The 20,828-nt window shown below is 39.1% G+C and overlaps 1 protein-coding gene across 2 annotated transcripts in view; it reads right to left on the bottom strand.

Moving 5' to 3' along the window:
• Nucleotides 1-17,769, bottom strand: part of KCNH1 (potassium voltage-gated channel subfamily H member 1) — a 476,905-nt gene extending 459,136 nt beyond the window's left edge. For both annotated transcript variants that reach the window (XM_063443862.1, XM_063443863.1), the window contains exon 1: nt 17,613-17,769. In XM_063443862.1, the coding sequence (XP_063299932.1) occupies nt 17,613-17,691 (79 nt within the window). In that variant the 5' untranslated portion in view covers nt 17,692-17,769. The remainder of the gene's footprint in view (nt 1-17,612) is intronic.
• Nucleotides 17,770-20,828: the final 3,059 nt, after the last annotated feature.

Genomic DNA, 20,828 nt, shown 5'->3' with positions numbered 1-20,828 from the left:
GAAAGCCCTATGAGCTATATAATCAGAGAAACAACCGAAGATGCACTTTATGGACAAAGGTATTCGGACATAGAAACATAGAATGTGACGACAGATAAGAACCATTCGGCCCATCTAGTCTGCCCAATATTTCGAAATACTTTCATTTGTCCCTGGCCTTATCTTATAGTTAGGATAGCCTTATGCCTATCCCACGCATGCTTAAACTCCTTTACTGTGTTAACCTCTACCACTTCAGCTGGAAGGCTATTCCATGCGTCCACTACCCTCTCAGTAAAGTAATACTTCCTGATATTATTTTTAAAACTTTGCCCCTCTAATTTAAGACATCTTGGGACATCTGACCATTACACGAACAGGGCCTTTTATGACATCGCATTCTAAGTACGTACACATTAATACGCAGTTGGTGCCTGATTTTGCAGTTCCAGTAGCCTCCACTCTTCTGGGAAGACTTTCCACAAGATTTGGGAGTGTTTCTGTGGGAGTGTTTGCCCATTCATTTAGTAGAGCATTTGTGAGGTCATGGACTCGATGTTGGACAAGAACGTCTGGCTCACAATCTCCATCCCAGTACATCACAAAGGTGTTTAATGGGGTTTTTCTTAAACAGATATGACATGAAAATGTATAGATTTCATACGTCTAATGGGACTTCTGCCTTACTGCTAGTTGTCTCACTCGTATGACCCGCTTTGAGATGTGGCTACATTCATTTTTATTTTTTTAACTTTTCAGTTTTAACAACCGTAGCTGTATGTTCTGTTAACCGTCTATTTTTATTTTTATTTCATTATGGGCAGCCTACTGTTTTTGTATAATTCTCTAACACACATCTTGTTTCTGTACAGTGGGATATTATTCCACTGTATAAGCTGTGTATACCTCTTAATTCTTCTATAAATGTGATACTTGTTTCTTGTGTATGTTGAACGGCATGTTGGCTGTTATATACTGTACCTATACAATGCCAACTTTGCAAACATGGCTGTATGTTACCAATATACCTCTTAGTAAAAACAGACTGAAAAAAAAATACAGCATTTATTTAGATTATTACATTTATATTACTAATTTTTTGATATTATTTATTAAATTAATATGACTTTATTTGAAAAGGGTCAAATTTTCCCATCACTTTCCATCAGAAAATGACTACTAGGCAGTTATGAGTTACTAGACAACAAGCGTTTGACACTCCTTGGCTATAAGGTGCAATTGTTGCATGGGAGCAGTCAATGATGACATAGCCCTCGCGGCATACTCCTGGCTCCAGGTACCTTATTTTAGAGTGGAATCTCTCCTTAGATGCGACTTACATTCTGCATTTCTGTTATCTTTCAGACATCTGAGTGCTCCGTCCTGGCTACAGTTTATAATATTTTTACAGTGACAAAGGTTTCTCAATACCAACAATGCCATCCGTAGTGAAATCAAACACTGCGGTGAGAAGTATTCTTTTCAAGGTCCATTATAATCTTCGCTGATGATAAATAGCAATCCCAACTACATGAAACATCCATTAGTGATAGCTATTAATATAATAAAGTGTAAAGAAAAAAATCCAGCAATGCTTTGGATGACGGTAGATAAACACCAAAAAAAAAATGAATTAATTCACTTCTGTGTTTTTTTTCTGCAAAATACAAATTCCATCTAGTTTAAAGTTCACTACATTCACTGTCAATGACAAACCTCTTATATTTCTGTAGACATAATGTGTCACGCCAAATACCTGCTGCAGTCTTCGTTCTTTTAACAGAATGATCAAACTTACATCTAGTTGCTAAGAACGATCAGCTCTCACACACCATTACTGCTGACTTAACACACACACACAAAAAAAGCCCTGCAAGCAAACTCCCACTACTCTTGGTCGACAGCAATGGCTGTGATATCCATCTGCCCAAATGTATAAATAAACAAAAACAAAAAACTTTAGTAGGAGTCTGTATCTGTAGCAAAATTAAACATTGCTATGAAAAGTATTCCTTTCAAAGTCATTATAATTGTTTATTATCAACTGATTTCTATGAGGGCTATTCACTAATGAGAGAACTCTAGATTAATTCAAAGTAAATGTCAAACGTAAGGTTAAAGTGGCCACACTGGAAAACATTATCCAAGTCAGCTATGCTCTTAGTTCTGCTACTCTGACCTTACATTTTAAATTCACTTTGAATTCTCACATTAGTAAAAAACTAAGTTAACCTCTGTTTTTAATCTTTCAAGATTCTTTTCTTTCATGAAGTGTTCCGGAGGATTGGAGGAAGGCAGATGTGGTTCCTATATTCAAAAAGGGTTCAAAATCCTTGCCTGGAAATTATAGACCTGTGTGAGCTTAACGTCTGTGGCTGAGAAAATATTTGAAAGGTTATTAAGGGATAATATTCAAGAATTCCTTGAGAAGAACATGGTTATCAGCAAAAATCAGCACGGTTTTATGAAGCACAGGTCATGTCAAACTAACTTGATTGCATTCTACGAAGAAGTAAGTAGAAGTATAGATCAGGGTGTTGCAGTGGATGTGATCTATTTGGATTTTGCCAAGTCATTTGATACAGTTCCACACAATAGGTTAGTGCTCAAACTCAAAGAAATCGGTCTAGATGAAAAGTCTTCTTCTTGAGTAGAACATTGGCTTAAAAATAGAGTACAAAGAGTTGTCATTAATGGTAAATTTTCAAGCTGGACAGAGGTGGCAAGTGGTGAAAGTCATGTTTCAGTGTTTGCAGATGACACAAAACTCTGTAAAGTAATACAATGTGAGCAAGATATTAATTTGCTGCAGAGGGATTTAGATAGACTGAGGGTCTGGGTACTCAAATGGTAGATGAAATTTAATGTTGGAAAAAGTTATGCACTTCGGCGTAAAGAATGCCCAAAGATATGCACTTCGGCGTAAAGAATACGCAAGCAACGTATACCCTTAATGGAAGCGAATTAGGGACAACAACACCCGAAAAGGACTTTGGAATTGTGATAGACAACTAACTATGCAACAATGTGCAATGTCAATCAGCAGTGGCTAAGGCCAGTAAGGTATTGTCATGAATGACCACATCTTGAATATGCTGTGCAATTTTGGGCACGTGTTCTAAAGAAGGATATTATGGCACTAGAAAAAGTGCAGTGGCACGCTACAAAATTAATAAAAGGAATTGAACATTTCAGCTATGAAGAAAGGTTAACAAATGTAAACCTCTTTAGTTTAGGAAAACGTTGCCTCAGAGGGGATATGATAATATTATACAAATATATCCAGGGCCAATACAAGCCATTGTGTGGAAATCTATTCACAAGCCAGACTTTACATAGGACACAAGGTCATGTGTTTAGACTGGAAGAAAGAAGATTTTGTCTAAGGCAAAGAAACATTTTTTTTTACTGTAAGAACAATAAGGATGTGGAATTCTCTGCCTGAAGATAGGTTTTATCACAGTCCGTACAGATGTTTAAACAGCAACTAGATACATACTTGCAAAAACAGAATATTCAAGGATATAATTTTTCAATGTAGGGTAATAGCTGCTTGATGGAGGGATTAATGTGACTGTCATTCTGGGGTCAAGAAGGAATTTTTTTTACTAGTTTGTTGCAAAATTGGAAGTGCTTCAAGCTGGGTTTTCTGCTTTCTTTTGGATCAACAGCAAAAATAAAATGTGAGGAAGGCTGAACTTGATGGACGCAAGTTTCTTTTCAGCTATGTAACTATGTAACTATGTAACTAATACCCCTTGCAACATCCACACGAATGCCAGTACCGAAGCTTCCAAGCAGATTATTACCCAGAGCACAAGACTGCTTCCACTGGACTGCCTTCTTTCACTAGTGCATCCTGCTGCCATGTCTTCCCCAGGTAAACAACGCAAATGCACCTGTCCATCCACCTGATCTGAAAGAAAATGTGATTCATCAGACCAGGCAACCTTCTTTCATTGCTTGATGGTCCAGGTCTGATGCTCATGTCCCCATTAAAGACACTTTCACTGGTAAATATGGGTCATGCTACTGTCCTCGGCTACTATTTGTTCTGAAACCTTTCTATCATAGCCAGCATTAAGTTTTTCAGCAATTTGCGCTAGAGTAGCTCTTCTGTGTAATTGGACCAGATGGGCTAGCCTTCACTCCTCACGTGCATTAATGAGCCTTCAACGTCCATGACCACAACATCAGTTCACCAGTTGTCCTTCCTTGCACAACTTTTTGTAGGTACTAACCACTGCATACCAGGAACATACCACGAGACCTCTGTTTTGGACATGCTTTGACCCAGTTGTCTAGCCATCACTGTTTGGCCCTTGTCAAAGTCACTCAAATCTTTTCTCCATTTCTCCTGCTTCCAACACATGAAATTCAAGAACTGACCGTTCACTTTCTGCCTAATATATCCTACCCCTTAACAAGTGCCATTGTAACAAAGTGAATGTTATTCACTTCACCTGTCAGTGGTTTCAATTTTGTGGCTGATCAGTGTAGATGTACATTTAAGCTGTTTATGCTCTATAGAAATGTATTGCGCTCGTGTTAATATGGTGTTTGTGGATGCAGACTCGTGATTGACATTGCAATCCAATCAGTTCTCTACAATACTAATTAATTTAATGAATTAAAGTTTAGCATCAAATGAAGTATATGAGCAGCAAAACGCGTGATTCTATTCTACAATTACCCAAATCAGTAACACTCCAACATGCTATGAATGATATCTACATATGTTTACATAGGTAACTAACTAGAAATATTGGTGAAGGCAGGTTAGGTGAACAATATTTTGGCATGAAGCTTTAGCCAGAGAATACCTTTTAATGTTTCGCTTTAACAAGTAATGTAGGGCACAGTGGTATAGTATATTGTATATTGTGAAAATATATGGCTATGGAGTTAAGATACCGATACTATACAGACTTCATGCACAATGATATTTACCTTGTATCCCTATATATCAGTATGGAGTATGACTTAATTTCCATTATAATAAATTGATATTCCCTGCTTGTCTCATCTTTATTTCTCATAAATAAATGTATCCATTTAATAAGTATATCTGCACAACATCATCCATTGTACTTTTTCATATCCAGAGAGGTTTGAAAATGACCCCTGTGTCAAAGCACTGCCCTCTCTGTGAATGTGACCCTAGAAATACAGAGTTTCGAACAGTTTCGAAGTTCTGGAAATAAGAGAAAATGTAAATCACACTCCTTTCATGGTTTCTTTTGCATCTTGTCAGAGCGTAAGCTGGCCAAAGCCTCCTTACTGTCTGAAATTACAAAATGCAAATATCCAGGTGATTAATGTTGACTTCTCAATCCTCCCAAACATCACTGGGGACAGCCTGAGAGAAGAGTATAATAATATACTCAGAACACGCGTATACACTCTCAGAATCCCAGAACAGTAAAGGCTAACTCTAGCACTGCAGATAATGTTCTGTCTCCTAATGCACAACAAATCGTGATGTTGGCTGAGCATGTAGAGAACTCAAACATTTCCAATGCCAAGATAAGTCATTGCTGTCTTATAAGCAATCTATTTAGAATGTAGAAATAAAAAGGGTATTACAATCCTTATAATGCAGAGAGCGCCTGGCACACACACAGGTCTAAGATAGTTATTTGTAAACAAAATCACTAGAGGCGGCTGGTAATGTTTTAAGGTGGGGCAGAATTTAACACCTCCCTATACAATACATAGATACTCATACAATACGGAGAGCTGAGCATACTACGGAGATGCTCATACAATAAAACAAGGTAAGTGTATAAAATACATAGAGTTGAATACAATACATAAATAACCATACCACAAACAAAGCTGAAACAAAAAGAGGTATAATACATAGAGCTGGGCACAACACAAAGATACCTACCCAATACACAGCGCTGGGTAGACTACAGAGATACCCATACGACAGGTAGAGCTGAGTAAAATACAGAGAAATAATACACAGAGCTGGGCACAATAAGGAGATAACATAACTATCCCACACTGCCAGGATCACTGTGATGGATTACACAGAGCAATACAGAGATACCCACCCAGTACATGTATAAGCTTCCTAGTTCTCTCTTAGCTCTCTCTTTCAAGGTCTCATCTTCAGTAATGTTGATCTTATGATAAGCTTTTTATTACATATTGCTGCTGTTATGAATGAACATGTCAGCCACTCCATTAGCTCTCAGCACACAGTGTGAACAGGGTTAAAGCAGCAGGATACTGATATACTCCTTTGCAGCTGACATATATAATTAAACTGCAGTGCCAATATGAAGCCGAGAAGAAGCTGATATTGTTAGCAGAATCAACAAACAGATTAAAACAGTTTGAAATCAGAATCCGATCAGTCTTCAGAGTCACAGCCCTAGTCCTGCAGTTTGTAGCTTCACAACTTATCAACTAATCACAGCATGAATGTCTCAGGTATCAGCTCTAGAGTGACGGACCACTTTAAAGACAATGGTGGATATGTGCAGTAAGAGTTATTAATATTAGTGGCAGGCCGCACAGTGCTCTGTGTCAGAAATTTCCCCATTTTATTTTTACCCCTGTGTGTCCCTGACTTTATGTATATTAAATATATATTTTAGTAAAATTCCTTAGCTTAATCAGCCCTCAGGCACTCGCTTGGGCTATTGGGGGAAGAAACATGATATTTTAATATATTTACTTTTGGCAGGAGCTGCTGCACTCTCCCTGTGCTGCTTACAAGATTGCTTCTTGCTTCTCTCTCCTGTGGGCACTGTAACCCCACCTCAGTGTGCTATGAGCCAATGACAGCCCCTGAATAGACTGAATAATAGCATCCCTCCACTCCTGAAATTTCTCCTTAAAGGATACTAGACATGTGCAAAACCTGCTGAAACGGGGCAGATTTCAAACCAGCCCCATTTTATTTACTTGCCTAGATTCTCTCAAATAAGTTTCTCCAAACAGCTACCGATGAGTGAGGATGGTTCTGCAGGACTGAAACTTATTACAGAATTAAAGAGACTATGTTTTTTTTTTCCCTATATTTTTTGGCTTACCATCTTCCCCTCCAGAAAGAATGTTTTTGAACTACAACAAATGCTTTCTTTCCACACATAAAAACTGGTGAAGCACTACCACGAGTTTCCTTGATGGACAATCATCCAATGCAAATCACAGCAACTACAAGAGAGCCTGACAGAGATGCTAAGCCTAAAATTCTCATCCCATGTTATGAAGGTGACTATGACTGGAGTTTAAATATCTTATCCCATAGACAGTAGACAGTATTTAATCAAATTATAGGTTTCTGATTGGTGGAGCCTCTTCCTAGTGAGTTTCCTGTCCGAAGCTACAATCAAGGCTTGTGCAATTTTAGGATCTAGAAAGGTGATTTTTAAAAAATATGTTAATTACATTTAATTTGCATAATTGTAATACATTATTTACATAATACATTAAAAGAAAACGCTCTCCCTCTCTCTCTCTCTCTCTCTCTCTCTCTCTCTCTATATATATATATATATATATATATATGTATTTATTTATTTATTTTAAGTTATAAAAAATTAAGGACAGAAGGCACATGCGTGACGATCACTGGGGTCCACAAATCTAAAGTTTTCTATAAGAATGAGCATTGAATCATTGTACACACACAACGTCTGGTGTTAGCATAGTTTGATTTATGTTCAATAATATTATATAATATTCAATAATAAATTCAATCATTTTAAAGACCAGTCCGGGCACTGTAACAACGTCTTTGCAATTAAGTTGTTATGGTGCAAGGGGGCTCTGGGCACCGACTTACCTGACGTTTTCAAAGTCTTCAAGCCTGCTCCCAAATGCTATGCCCCTGTACTTCTACTCCATGGCTTCAACCAGCCTATCAACTGTCTATTAGGGGACGATTGGGTGATGGCTTGAAGACTTTGAAGTTAACCCATTCATTAATGGTCTAACACCGTTAGGTAAGCAACACCTGGGACCTCCTCGCACCATAACAACTTTATTGCAATTACTTTGTTATAATACCTGCAATGTCCCTTTATTTTAGACTTAAGTCTCTGTGTGTGTGTCTGTGAGCTCCAACTATCCCCAAGAGTGCCTTCAGTCCAGGGTAGACTCAGCCCACTCGACCAGTACAACAAATAAATAGGACCAGCCATCTGAAAGATTTGGCAGATTTATTGAGACAATAGTATGCAATACAGTTACTTGTTGGTATGAAGAATGCAAAATGTAAAAAGTGCTGTTTATCAGAAATGGTATTGTTTACAACAGCAAATCTACAGGGGTGGCATTTCTCCCTCTCAATCGCTTCATTAAAGAGACACTCCAGTTCTCTAAGGCAATTCAGCTCACCATGCAGAGAGAATTTTAGTAATATTACATGTTTCCAGAAAATCTCGGACTGGACAGTGGCTTGTTTTCATCAGTCCGCAACCAATTACTGCAATAATGGAGCGTTTTGTCACAATGTCAATGAGTCAAGTTTAATAATAGTAAGACATCTCTGACTTTTGTTTAACAAGTCTTAATGTCCCAGTTTAGGCAGTGAATGCTGGAGGCTTTTTGGATGGGGTTTGTAGATGCTCATAATTGATAGTTATTACTGTTTAGAACTCCAAAATCTACTACATTTATATTCAATTAATCTTGATCTGTAATACCATGACAAATACTCTGTTGAGTTGGGAAGGGTCATTTTAGTTTTCTTTTTTTCCCTTAACTGCCAATTAATTTTAAAAATAATAATTAGGTCTACAAGGTATTTGAAAGGCATGATTTATAACTGGCACATGAACTGAATTGTTAAGTATAAATTGTTATTTAGTGATTAAAATGATGTTTGTTTACGGATTTGGTTTTGCGTATTGCTTTTTTTTTTGCTCATCCTTTGCAGACGTATTGAGAAAATATAACGTGTTTCCAGTTTTAGAAATACTTGTGTCATAGGGTTTAGAACAAATGATAAGTGAAAAACTAGAATTTTAAATCGTCAAATGCAATGCAATATGCTTGCGTTTTTGAGAAAGCCTGATACTGTATGCAACAAATATCCCTTAATAAATGTCATATAATGAGTTCATGAACAGAGGGGCTGACTAGAACTTTATCAAATACATTTGTTCTCAAGGGAGCTTAGCAACCGAGCGGAGTGGACGCATGGCACGAGCGCTCCTGCAAATTTGTACAAAAGCATACCAATTTCGGGCATCAACCCTACGATTTGGGGACATACCCACAACGAGCAGAGCCCAGTGGCCAAGATGAGGCGAAAGACGAAAAAAATGAAACCAGATAAGCCGAGACAAGGGCCAAACATCGCGGAGCTCCTAAGGCAGACACGCGAGGCCGCGGGGCCCAAAATGGCCGCTCACCTGGACACTTACTCCGAGCTATCGGAAGATTTCTCCTCAGAGGGAGATGTGGCCGACCTCTACCTAGCACAGCAGCAGGCATCAGCAGCTCAGAAAAGAGACGACTCACCAGTCACCACTGCGGTATTAAAATCGCTCCTCGCGGACCTGCAAAAGACGCTCCATTCCGATGTTGCCTCGCTCCGGACCGACATACAAGGCCTGACAGGTCATATGAGCGCACTGGAAACTGCTACCAGAGCTAGTTCAGACCAAATCAAAACGCTACAGCAAGAGGTCCTAGAGCTACAAAGCCAGAACGCGGCACATGAACGCCGCTTTGCGGCCTTGGAGGATGCACGCCGGGCTAATAATCTGAAGGTACGAGGTGTCCCAGAAGACATTCCAGCTACTGAACTGCCACACGTTTTGAGACGCCTCCTGGCAGCCCTGCTACAACCAAAGCAAGCCAGAAATGTCCAACAGGACGGCTTCTTTCGGGCTCCAAAACCAGCCCAAGCGCCAAACACAGCACCACGCAACCTAATTATAAAATTCCAGAACCACGCAGACAAAGTAGCTGTTGCAGCGGCGACCAGGGATTGCTCACCCTACAAATTCGAATCGATGGAATTAACCTTCTATACAGACCTCACAGGGGGCACACTAGCCTGGAGGAGGTCACTTAAGCCACTTACGACACTCTTACAGAAGAAAGGACTGAGATATAAATGGATGCAGGCCAGAAAGCTGCAGATACTTCATGGGTCTGACAAGCATGAGATACACGACATACATGAAGCGGCAGCTCTGATGCCCATCATAGGACTACCGCACGACTCCTTGCACACTGCTGAGACGGTGGGTACAAGTGGGCCAACACATCAATGGAACCCTGAAAGAGTGACTCCCTTCATCCCACGCACTCCCAAAGACGCTCTGGCCACGGCAGGAACCACTTGAAGCGGACTGATAACCGTTACCAGACTGCACCGAGGTGGACTACCCAAAAGTCTGATAGACGAACTGCCTCAAAGCTCTTTCTGCTGATTTTTCTTTCTTTCGATTTTACCTATTTCCACGCATAATGTTCTTACTTTTATGCAACTTCAGAATGCCAACACACGTTGTAGGTAGCTACCCGCTACACAAGTAGAAGGTACACAGACCGCGGCCTAACCCCCCCCCCCCCCCCCCGCCTGACACCAGCTCAGCCCGACGCACCGGCAAAAATGCCACAGCAAGGCGCAAACTCACCCACTCACAGTGGCCACCATTGTCACACCAAATAACATAGCCACTCACGTGTGGTCTAACTATACGACTCCCCCATGACAAGCGCTAGGGCTGACTTGGCATTACTCTCAGGTGACTACCACGACAACTAATTTGTATAAGGTACACTTAGATACCCCAGCGTTCAGTTATTTTTCCTTTGTCCATTGGCCAAGCTCTTTCTTTCTACTGTGTTTAGCACTCTTCCTAGAGTGGCCCATATGCCAGGCACTAGCAATGCATACCCCGCCTGCTATACACACACACGATATAAGCATGCGCTATATATAATCGGTAGCCTATGACTAGCCTGTCCCTAGCAAACACATTATTTATACATGCCTCACCGAGTTGATGCAGCCTGCACAGAGATATAGCTTGATAAGCTGCCAACAACCAGGCCACACACATACCGCCCACTCACACAAAACACACTACACCTAACGTGCATTCCGCTACTCACCTAACATACTACCACACGATACTCAACGCTTGCCTTTTAAATATGTATAGTTTATTATTTACTCTTATATCTGCTCTACCAGTGCTAATTGCCTACAGGGAAAACATCTTACTATATTGTTAGGACGTTGCTCAGATAATACACTGCATGACTACTTATACATTATACCATAATTTAGACTATAGCATCTAGAATATATATCACAGCCTGTTTATAATAGGAATGTGCATCTCAGACTAACTAATCGGAAATCTATATTGCATGTTTGTGAAAAGAACATCATTCAGAGTCAAATGTTACATCCTTTTAGGCAGTTTTTTGGGGAGTTATCCGTTTTTCCACCAGGATTCCCCTATTTTAAAGTTACACAGCATATCTTCTATCATAGGTGCTTTGTTCATATAGTGATCCTGAAACATCCTTAATCCTTGCCAGATAGATATACATGAAACTGCATACTTTTGAACCTAGAGCGTTTGTTTTAATAACCGGCTTGGACATGTCTCTGGGGTTGTACAGCTCACACTGAAATTGTCGCACCTACTAGCCATTGTTAAGGAGTGAAAACTTGGGCTTCAGATATATTGTTGTAATCTTGATATCTTAAACTTAAAAATGTGCCTGATTATCGGGTACCACAACCTGTATTGCGAATGTTTATTACTATACCTTGGGGTCGCCGTTGTGGCCCACCCAGGATTACTGTTATTATTGTGCACAACAAAAATAAAGAATTAAAAAAATATATATATATACATTTGTTCTTCTTGCAAGTGAAGGTCAGTGTGAAGGCCAGTGTGACTTATTTTATTTCAGTAGCCTTTTTTCCTAGTTGTGGCCAGTTTTAATTCCTTACAGACCAGGATTTAGACCTATTGATTTACAACATGTCAATTCTGACAGGTTTCTGAATACTGCTAACCTATGGAAAAAATATTTTGGCTGCATAACAAGGAAATGAATCCCCATCATTATCATGTTGCCAGCAGAGGAGGTATTTGGGTACCATGAAGATCCACTGGTTTTGTCAAACTCTGACTGATCTCATAGCCCCCTTGCAAAAGGGGCTGCACTTGTTATTCAAATCATGAATTTGGTTACTTTGGTTTTTTTATGGAACAAAGGCATGGAGGATGCCCCTACTTCCATATTTTCAGGGGGTTGAGCATAGTTACATAGTTACATAGTTAGATAGCTGAAAAGAGACTTGCGTCCATCAAGTTCAGCCTTCCTCACACCTGTTTTTTGCTGTTGATCCAAAAGAGAAAAAAAAAAAACAAAAAAAAAAAAAAAAACCCCAGTTTGAAGCACAATTTTGCAACAAGCTAGGACAAAAAAATCCTTATTGACCCCAGAATGGCAGTCAGATTTATCCTTGAATCAAGCAGTTATTACCCTACATTGAAAGATTATATCCTTGAATATTCTGTCTTTGCAAGTATGCATCTAGTAGCTGTTTGAACATCTGTATGGACTCTGATAAAACCACTTCTTCAGGCAGAGAATTCCACATCCTGATTGTTCTTACAGTAAAAAAACCTTTCCTTTGCCTTAGACGAAATCTTCTTTCTTCCAGTCTAAACGCATGGCCTCGTGTCCTATGTAAAGTCCGGTTTGTGAATAGATTTCCACACAATGGTTTGTATTGGCCCCGAATATATTTGTATAATGTTATCATATCCCCTCTCAGGCGACGTTTTTCTAAACTAAATAGGTTTAAATTTGTTAACCTTTCTTCATAGCTGATATGTTCCATTCCTTTTATTAATTTTGTAGCCCGCCTCTGCACTTTTTCTAGTGCCATGATATCCTTCTTTAGAACAGGTGCCCAAAATTGCACAGCATATTCAATATGTGGTCTTACCAGTGATTTATAGAGAGGCAAAATGATATTCTCGTCCCGAGAATGAATGCCCTTTTTCATGCATGACAATACCTTACTGGCCTTGGCCACTGCTGATTGACATTGCACATTGTTGCATAGTTTGTTGTCTATAACAATTCCCAAGTCCTTTTCGTGTGTTGTTATCCCTAATTCGCTTCCATTAAGGGTATACGTTGCTTGTGTATTCTTTACGCCGAAGTGCATAACTTTGCATTTTTCAACATTAAATTTCATCTGCCATTTGAGTGCCCAGTCCTCCAGTCTATCTAAATCCTTCTGCAGCAAAGTAATATCTTGCTCACATTGTATTATTTTACAAAGTTTTGTGTCATCTGCAAACACTGAAACATGACTTTCAATGCTGTCTTCAAGATCATTTATAAAAATGTTAAATAGAAGGGGTCCCAGAACAGACCCCTGAGGGACACCACTTGCCACCTCTGTCCAGCTTGAAAATTTACCATTAACGACAACTCTTTGTATTCTGTTTTTAAGCCAATGTTCTACCCAAGAACAAGCATTTTCATCGAGACCGATTTCCTTGAGTTTGAACACTAATCTTTTGTGTGGAACTGTATCAAATGCCTTGGCAAAATCCAAATAGATCACATCCACTGCAACACCCTGATCTATACTTCTACTTACTTCTTCGTAGAACGCAATCAAGTTAGTTTGACATGACCTGTGCTTCATAAAACCGTGCTGATTTTTGCTGATAACCATATTCTTCTCAAGGAATTCTTGAATATTATCCCTTAATAACCTTTCAAATATTTTACCAGCCACAGAAGTTAAGCTCACAGGTCTATAATTTCCAGGCAAGGATTTTGAACCCTTTTTGAATATAGTGCAGTGGTTGGAAATTAATATCTGGGGGACTTACACCAGGTTCAGCGAGCATCTACATCACAAGGAGCAGGGGGGGATTGGTATTATTAGTGCAAGAGGAAATGGCATCCCACTGACACTGTGCTAAATGTGATTACACCCTCTACCACATGTGTGGGCTACATATGACACTGCCCTCTACTGGTTAAAAGGAGGTACACTTGAACTAATGTTAAAGAGACACTATAGGAACCATAACAACTTTGGCTTAATGAAGCATTTTTGGTGAGCATATCAATTCCCTTACTGATCATGTTTCTGCCATTTAGGAGTTAAATCACTTTTGTTTCTGATTATGCAGCCTCCCCTGGCTGTGACTAACACAGGCTGCATGAAAAAAATGGTTTCATTTTCATTCAGATGTTAACTTTGAAATTGAACTTTAATAACACGCAGGCTGCAAGCTGTAGCAGGCTATTATCAGAGTAGGAGATAGAAAATTCTAAATTAAACAGAATGTGCAATAAAGGAAGTTTAAATATTAGATATCTCCTTACAGGAAGTGCTTAGGAAGGATGTGCAAGTCACATGCAGTGAGAAGTGACTAGGGCTACATAAAAAAAATGTGATTTAACTCATAAACAGCAGATAATTGAACCGTGAAACCGCAGGGGCATAATCTATACACCAGAACTGCTTTATTAGCTAAAAAGATATTGGTGACTATAGTGACCCTTCAAGTAATTTAGCCCCAAAGTCTCCCACATCAGGTGAGGGGATAAGGATTTCATTCAGCAGCTGGCCTCTGGCTGGCAGGGGTCTAAACTCCAAGGGACCCTCAATTTATAGATTTAGTTTCCATTTGACAACATATGATGCAAAACGAGCAAGTGAGAAGTTACATGCAGCTAGCATGTCAAAATGTGTAATTAGTTACTTAGAGAATTGTTCAGAAATCAATTTTAGAGCTAGTGTGGGCTGCTTTGTGGGAATCTGAGGGCCAGTGTGGATTAGTAATGCTATGTGAGGCTAACTCAATGCCATTTGGAGAATAGGACAATTCAAAAACCTTTAAATGTTTGAATTCAAGTGCTGTGAAATGCATAGATTTTTTTTTTTATTAATTTTTTTGCATCTATTGTCCTAAAATACAGAGCAGTATTATTCACTAAACGGAGATTTGCCAGGAAATGAGATCTCTTGCAGAGTGTTTGCAATCGTTCTACGTTAGCCAAATTGGTAATTTACTCACACAATGAATAATCCAACACTAAACCTAAAGCAATTAATCCTCTGAATTCAGTTGTTGCTGTTTTTGTTTTTTATTCCAGTATTTGTTCCCACTCATTACAACTTGCTATTCAATAAATAATCATTTCTAATAAAAACCATATATATATATTTATACACACATTTCTCATTCATAAAGAATTTGAAAAAAAATTGTGAACAAAAAAAGTGCAGCAAAAAACATGTTATATAAATTAATTTAAGGATATACCCTAAACTAAAAACAAGCAGTTTACATACTGTTTTGCGGGTGTGTTAAGCAAACTAGATCCTTAAAGTGAAACTGTAGTACCATGATACAAAACAAAGTTGTTTTCCTGTCACTATAGTGCCCCCCCCCCACCTCCGTCATGCCCTCCCTTCCCCCCTGTTTGCAGAAGGGAATAAAAGTGGCGCTGGTTCAGGCTCCACCTCCACTCCTCCCCCGCCGACATCAGCCGGTGGGGAGAACTAATGTGCGGTGATGGCCGTGCTCGCATTAGTTGATTTCTTATGGGGTTTTACATGACACTGGATGTCCTCACGCTATACGTCCAGCATCAAGCGACTAAAAGTCACCTTATGACCCGGAAGTTCCTTTAGTGGTTGTCTGGTAGACAGCCACTAGAGTTGGAGTTAACCCTGCAAGGTAATGCAAGGTAATTACAATTGCACGGTTAACGGACCTGGGACTATGCACCCAGACCACTTCAATGAGCTGAAGTGCGTTGGGTGCCTGTAGTGTCCTTTTCAATTTTCACACTCTATTCAAAATAATCTTTTCTTTTTATTTTTTTACCTTTTAGAACACTTGACACATTAGAAACACACGTAAAAAGCCACAGAGGTGTACAATGCACAAAATAGCAGAATACTTAATACTAATAATATTTACTATTAGTACTTCCAGATATATTGGAATATAAAATAAATATATAGAATAAATAACATAAAAAGTTAATGATTTCTTTTTTCCCCCTTTTTTTTAAAGGTATATCTCAGCAGTACATCAGGAGGATGTTCAAGCACAAAAAGCAAAAAGACTTGAAGATGTAAGAACATTGTGCTTCTTGTCAATCAAGTGGTGAAACTTCTAAGTTGGCAGGAGGCGATACAGGGGTGAGCTTTAATAGTCTGTGCAGTTTCCTTGGGATCCTAGCTTTGATGACTGGAGAGATTAGTGACATACAAGCAAGGTAGCGCTTTTATGCCAAACCGAACATCTATTAGCATAATGCTGTCTCTGTGCAAAATGATCACAGGTCAGAGTGTAGTCAAGCCATTTGTAAAATCATTATTCGGTATCTAGCCATTTCAGAACATAATAAGGGTCGGTATAATGATTAATTCTGGGACAAAGTTCTAAAAATGGAGCAGCCTAAATCGGTTTCTATGGCGATTGCTCCACATGTATCATTGTTCCACAGCATTATTCTCAATGCATGAATCAGAATGCACAGAATTATTTTAAGACATAATTCCCAATGTGCTATTTTATTTCTGTAAGGATCTAATGGTAAAATGCAGTCAAATTATTAGTACTTCCATTTTTTGTCCAGTTAACCAAAAGTATGCACAGAGTGAGATGTTGCAAAATTAACTAATTAATCAGAGTGAGTGATGTGTTCATAGATTTCCTGCACTTTAGATCTAAGTAGATGCATCACAGCTATTCCCTCTTCATTCCTTCCTGGGTTACTAACTCCAGAAAAGAATAGCTAATGAAATATGAATCAATAAAATATAAATAGGAGGACACATTGCACTGTAGCCAAGGACTCATGTTAAGGGACAACAATTACAAAACAAATCTTTCAAACACAAGGAAACCAATCTCACACTACAAAACCAATATTACAAACATCACAATATGTTTAAAGAAACCCTACTCACTTTCATTAGCTTTGTGGAACTTAATTATGAGATGGGATTAAACATAATATTAAATTAAAAAAAATGTATATTTAAAAAAATAAAAAATACACAAACTGTGAAACTCCACAGGAATCTCAAAACAAGGTGCTAGCAATAGATACAATTACACCTGTACACTCCAACGGAGTATGTGTGTGTGTTTCAACAAATTAACTAACAAAGACCAAGAGAACATATTAATTATACTCAGAGTAAAAAACTTAATGCATGGCTCAATGTGTGTGGTTTCCCCCTAGACACGTTGGTAGTACAGGTAAGGGTTAAAAACCTCTGCACCCTCCAAAATGGGGTGATTTTTCCAACATAGTGTCTCTGCTCTGTGTTACCTTTCATTGGGATTTAAGCAATTTTGGGTTATTTAAAATGCAGACATTGATTTCTATTAACCTTCTAGCTGCCAGAAGAGCAAAAAAAAAGAGAGAAATGTTTAATTGTGAGATTGAAAATAATGTATTATCCCGGTGTAGTGAGATTAATTGGGCAGAAGGTGCCAGTTATTCCTGGACCAGCTAAATTACCTGCATCAATTATTCCTTCTGGCTGGCTGTCCCTTAATGACAGTGTGCTCTGTCCTGGGCAGAAAGGTGAAGGGAATGAATGGAATTGCTTTCCGGGTCCTTACCATTAGATCTCCGGACAATGTTCTCTAAGAATGTGTTCTGAGGAGCTACCAGTCCTCGTCGGCCCCCTGCCATACTCATATCCGAAGAGGTCCTGGGGTGGTGGAGATCAGGGAAGTGGTGGGATGTGAGAAGCCAGAGATCTCCTGGTCCCTCTCTGTGAAGCCCTCATGGTCCTGGCTGGTCCAGCAGCAGCAGTTGCATCAAGAGAAGCGGTGGCTGTGGGAACAGCTCTCCCATCAATCCTCTCCAACACTCTCCATCCAGCATTTACTCCTCCTCTGCCCCAACTCTTCCCCTTCACGCCTACCACCAAGTCTGGTCCCCTCTCCCCTGTTCAAACAGGGAGGAGCGCATGGCTCTGCTCTGCAGGGTCTGATCTTCTTCCATCCACAGATCATCTCTTCCCAGCTTCTGGCTAAAACCCTGATCCAGCCAGACCCTTTCATTGCCAGGCCCCAGCTGGCTGGCAGTGATGGAGTCAGAGTAACAGGCATCATTGTGTCTTCTCATTGTGTGTAGTAAATTCTGGGCTGCAGGGCTGTCTGCCTTGAGTTAACATACTGCTGGCTCCCTTCTCATATCTTTGCTGCATTTTAACAATGCTGCTATCTCTGCTTACTCTTCATCTTCTATTTTGGTGTATCTATTGTTTTTGTTTCCTATTTAGGTATATCTAATTTTTTTTTCTATTTAGGTGTATCTAATTTTTTTTCTATTTTGGTGTATCTATTATTTTTGTTTTTTATTTTGGTGTATCTAATTTATTTATTTTTGTTCTGTTATGGTGCATCTATTATTTTTTGTTGTTGTTTTGTTTTTGGCATTTCTTTTTTTTTATACTGTTTTTTTTTTGTTTGTTTGTTTTTTATCCTGCCGGCAAACCCCTTTAATCCACTGCCTGCATTATTAACGCTTTAAACAGTCTGAGTGTTTCCATTAAGTCATTTTAACCTCGTGCAATCATTGTTCCCTTTTAACCTTTTCAGTGTCAGAGAGTTAAAACCCAGAGCAACCCCCTCCCCCACACACGTTCTAAAACAACTGCATTGCACCCTTGCCTCCCCCCATCCCTCCACATGCAGTCAGAGTTATGATACAATGTATCCCTGAATGCTGTGTAACAGATACTGACATATCATGGTAACAATGTAGCCTTCACTGAGATCACGACTAATGGGTTAAGAATTAACTCCCACTCTCTCACTGTTGATATATCAGTCACCTCACTCCTACACACATTCATCGTATAAAGACATGGCCATGTGTATGTGCCCCAGGGAGTAACTCTGCACACAAACTTTCATTTAACCCAGTTTCTATAAATTGTGGACGTGTCCCTTTAAGAGATAGGTGAGCGTTTCTTTTTATAATGCCCATTTAGGCAAATATCTGCGGTACACAAATAGTTAATACAAATCTATATTTAATTCCTCCACTTCATGGGGCTTACATTATATTAATATTTAGTATAACAAGAGGGGGATTTAGAAACACATTTAAATAGTAGATATATTCTGAAATCACATAAGTAGCACAAAAGTTAAACACAATGTATAATTCATACAAACACAAACAAGTCCATACACTAATACATTCTATTTTACATTTAAAAAATATATATATATATATAACTTATTTTGTGTCAGTGAGATAGTAATAATTTATTGCACTTCTCTCTGGTACCTAAGGTGTTAAAGTAATGAATAATATAATATTTAATAGTTTATGCATGAACATATATCTATTTTATAATAAGCCAGGAATCTATCAATAAGATTTTTCATCTAAAGAATGTACAGGAAGGGAGTTAGAATTTAAATAGTTAAGGGGTCACCCAACAGGGTTGATGGTCAATGTTCAATAATGATTTATACAGCAGGATCGAAATGGTTAAATTATGACATTAGTGCAGCCTGGAGCAAGCAGTGAGTTATAGCTTTCAGCACCTTGGAGAGTTCAGACCTCGAAAACTGTCAGCAGAGCGCCCTCTGCAGGAGTCCATAGTAAGTGATGAGACACAGCCTGCATCCTGCTGAGACAGTTCAAAAGAAGACTGCAGAGGATTTTTGGTTATATCACATTCCCATCTAGTGGTTAAAATGGGATATGTCTGGAGAAAAACTAAATGGCAAGTCTTCTCTAATAAACCATGCCTGCTGCATAAATTGTGTCCTAAGATAATTTTTATAAGTAAACAATATATTTCCTTCACCTAGTAATATTTAATGATAAATGTACACTGCAAGACTCCATTAAAATGATTGTTGCCCTGCACAATGAATTTTGTTTTTATAAGCAGTGTTCAAATAACATTTGGATATAATTGTGTGTATATATATATATATATTATTGTGAGCAAAGCTAACTTATCACATGTCAGGAGACTTTAGTATTTACATAACTCTCTCTGTATTCAATGACCGATTTATGACATGTCGCTGTCACGGTGCTGCGGGATTCTGTCGGCGTGGCCGCACAGTAACACAGCGGTCACGCCGACAGAAATAATAAATACTTACCTTGCTCACGGCAGACCACTACCTGACCTCTTTCCGTCCCGGTTCCCAGCGTGTGCGGCATTCCTAGAGACGCCGGCAGCTGCGTTTCCGGTTTTAATCGGGATATAGCCTTTGCCCACATTAAAGATGGCGCTTGCGTGCGTGCGACGTCGCATCATAGACATGCACGCACGTTTTGGGGTCAGAGGCCACATACAGCCAATTACAGCTTTAGGAGGGTTATTTAAACCCAAATTGCCTTTTGATCAGTGCCCTGTCGTGGTTTCCCTTTGCTGGTTATCCGAGAGTGTGTTCCTGATCGTATATTTCTGGGTTTTGACTTTGGCTTCATTTTGACTTCCCTGATTTCTGGTATCATTGACTTTTGGCTTTCCCTCATCGTTGTGTCTCATTCTGTATCCCTGACCTCGGCAAGTATTTTGTCTATTCTTGGGTATGTTTAGTCCAGCCATTCTAAGGTGTTGGGAGTGTTGGGAGATAAGAGTATATTTCCTTTATACATTTGCAAGCAACTTGTTTAACTTAATCTGATTTCTGTGTAAAGAGTCGTCTTGGGACAAAGTTGCAAATACTGGAGCAATCACCTTGGAAACGAATGGAATGCTACTGCTGATTACTGCCGTTTTAGAACCTTACCCCACAAACACTCTTTGTACATATTTATTAGTATGTAGATGGAATTCAGTGTTGCACCTG

Source organism: Pelobates fuscus, chromosome 2 (assembly GCF_036172605.1).
Source record: "Pelobates fuscus isolate aPelFus1 chromosome 2, aPelFus1.pri, whole genome shotgun sequence".
Lineage (NCBI taxonomy): Eukaryota > Metazoa > Chordata > Amphibia > Anura > Pelobatidae > Pelobates > Pelobates fuscus.
The sequence above is the reverse complement of the archived record's forward strand: the minus strand, read 5'-3'. Positions and strand labels throughout refer to the sequence as shown.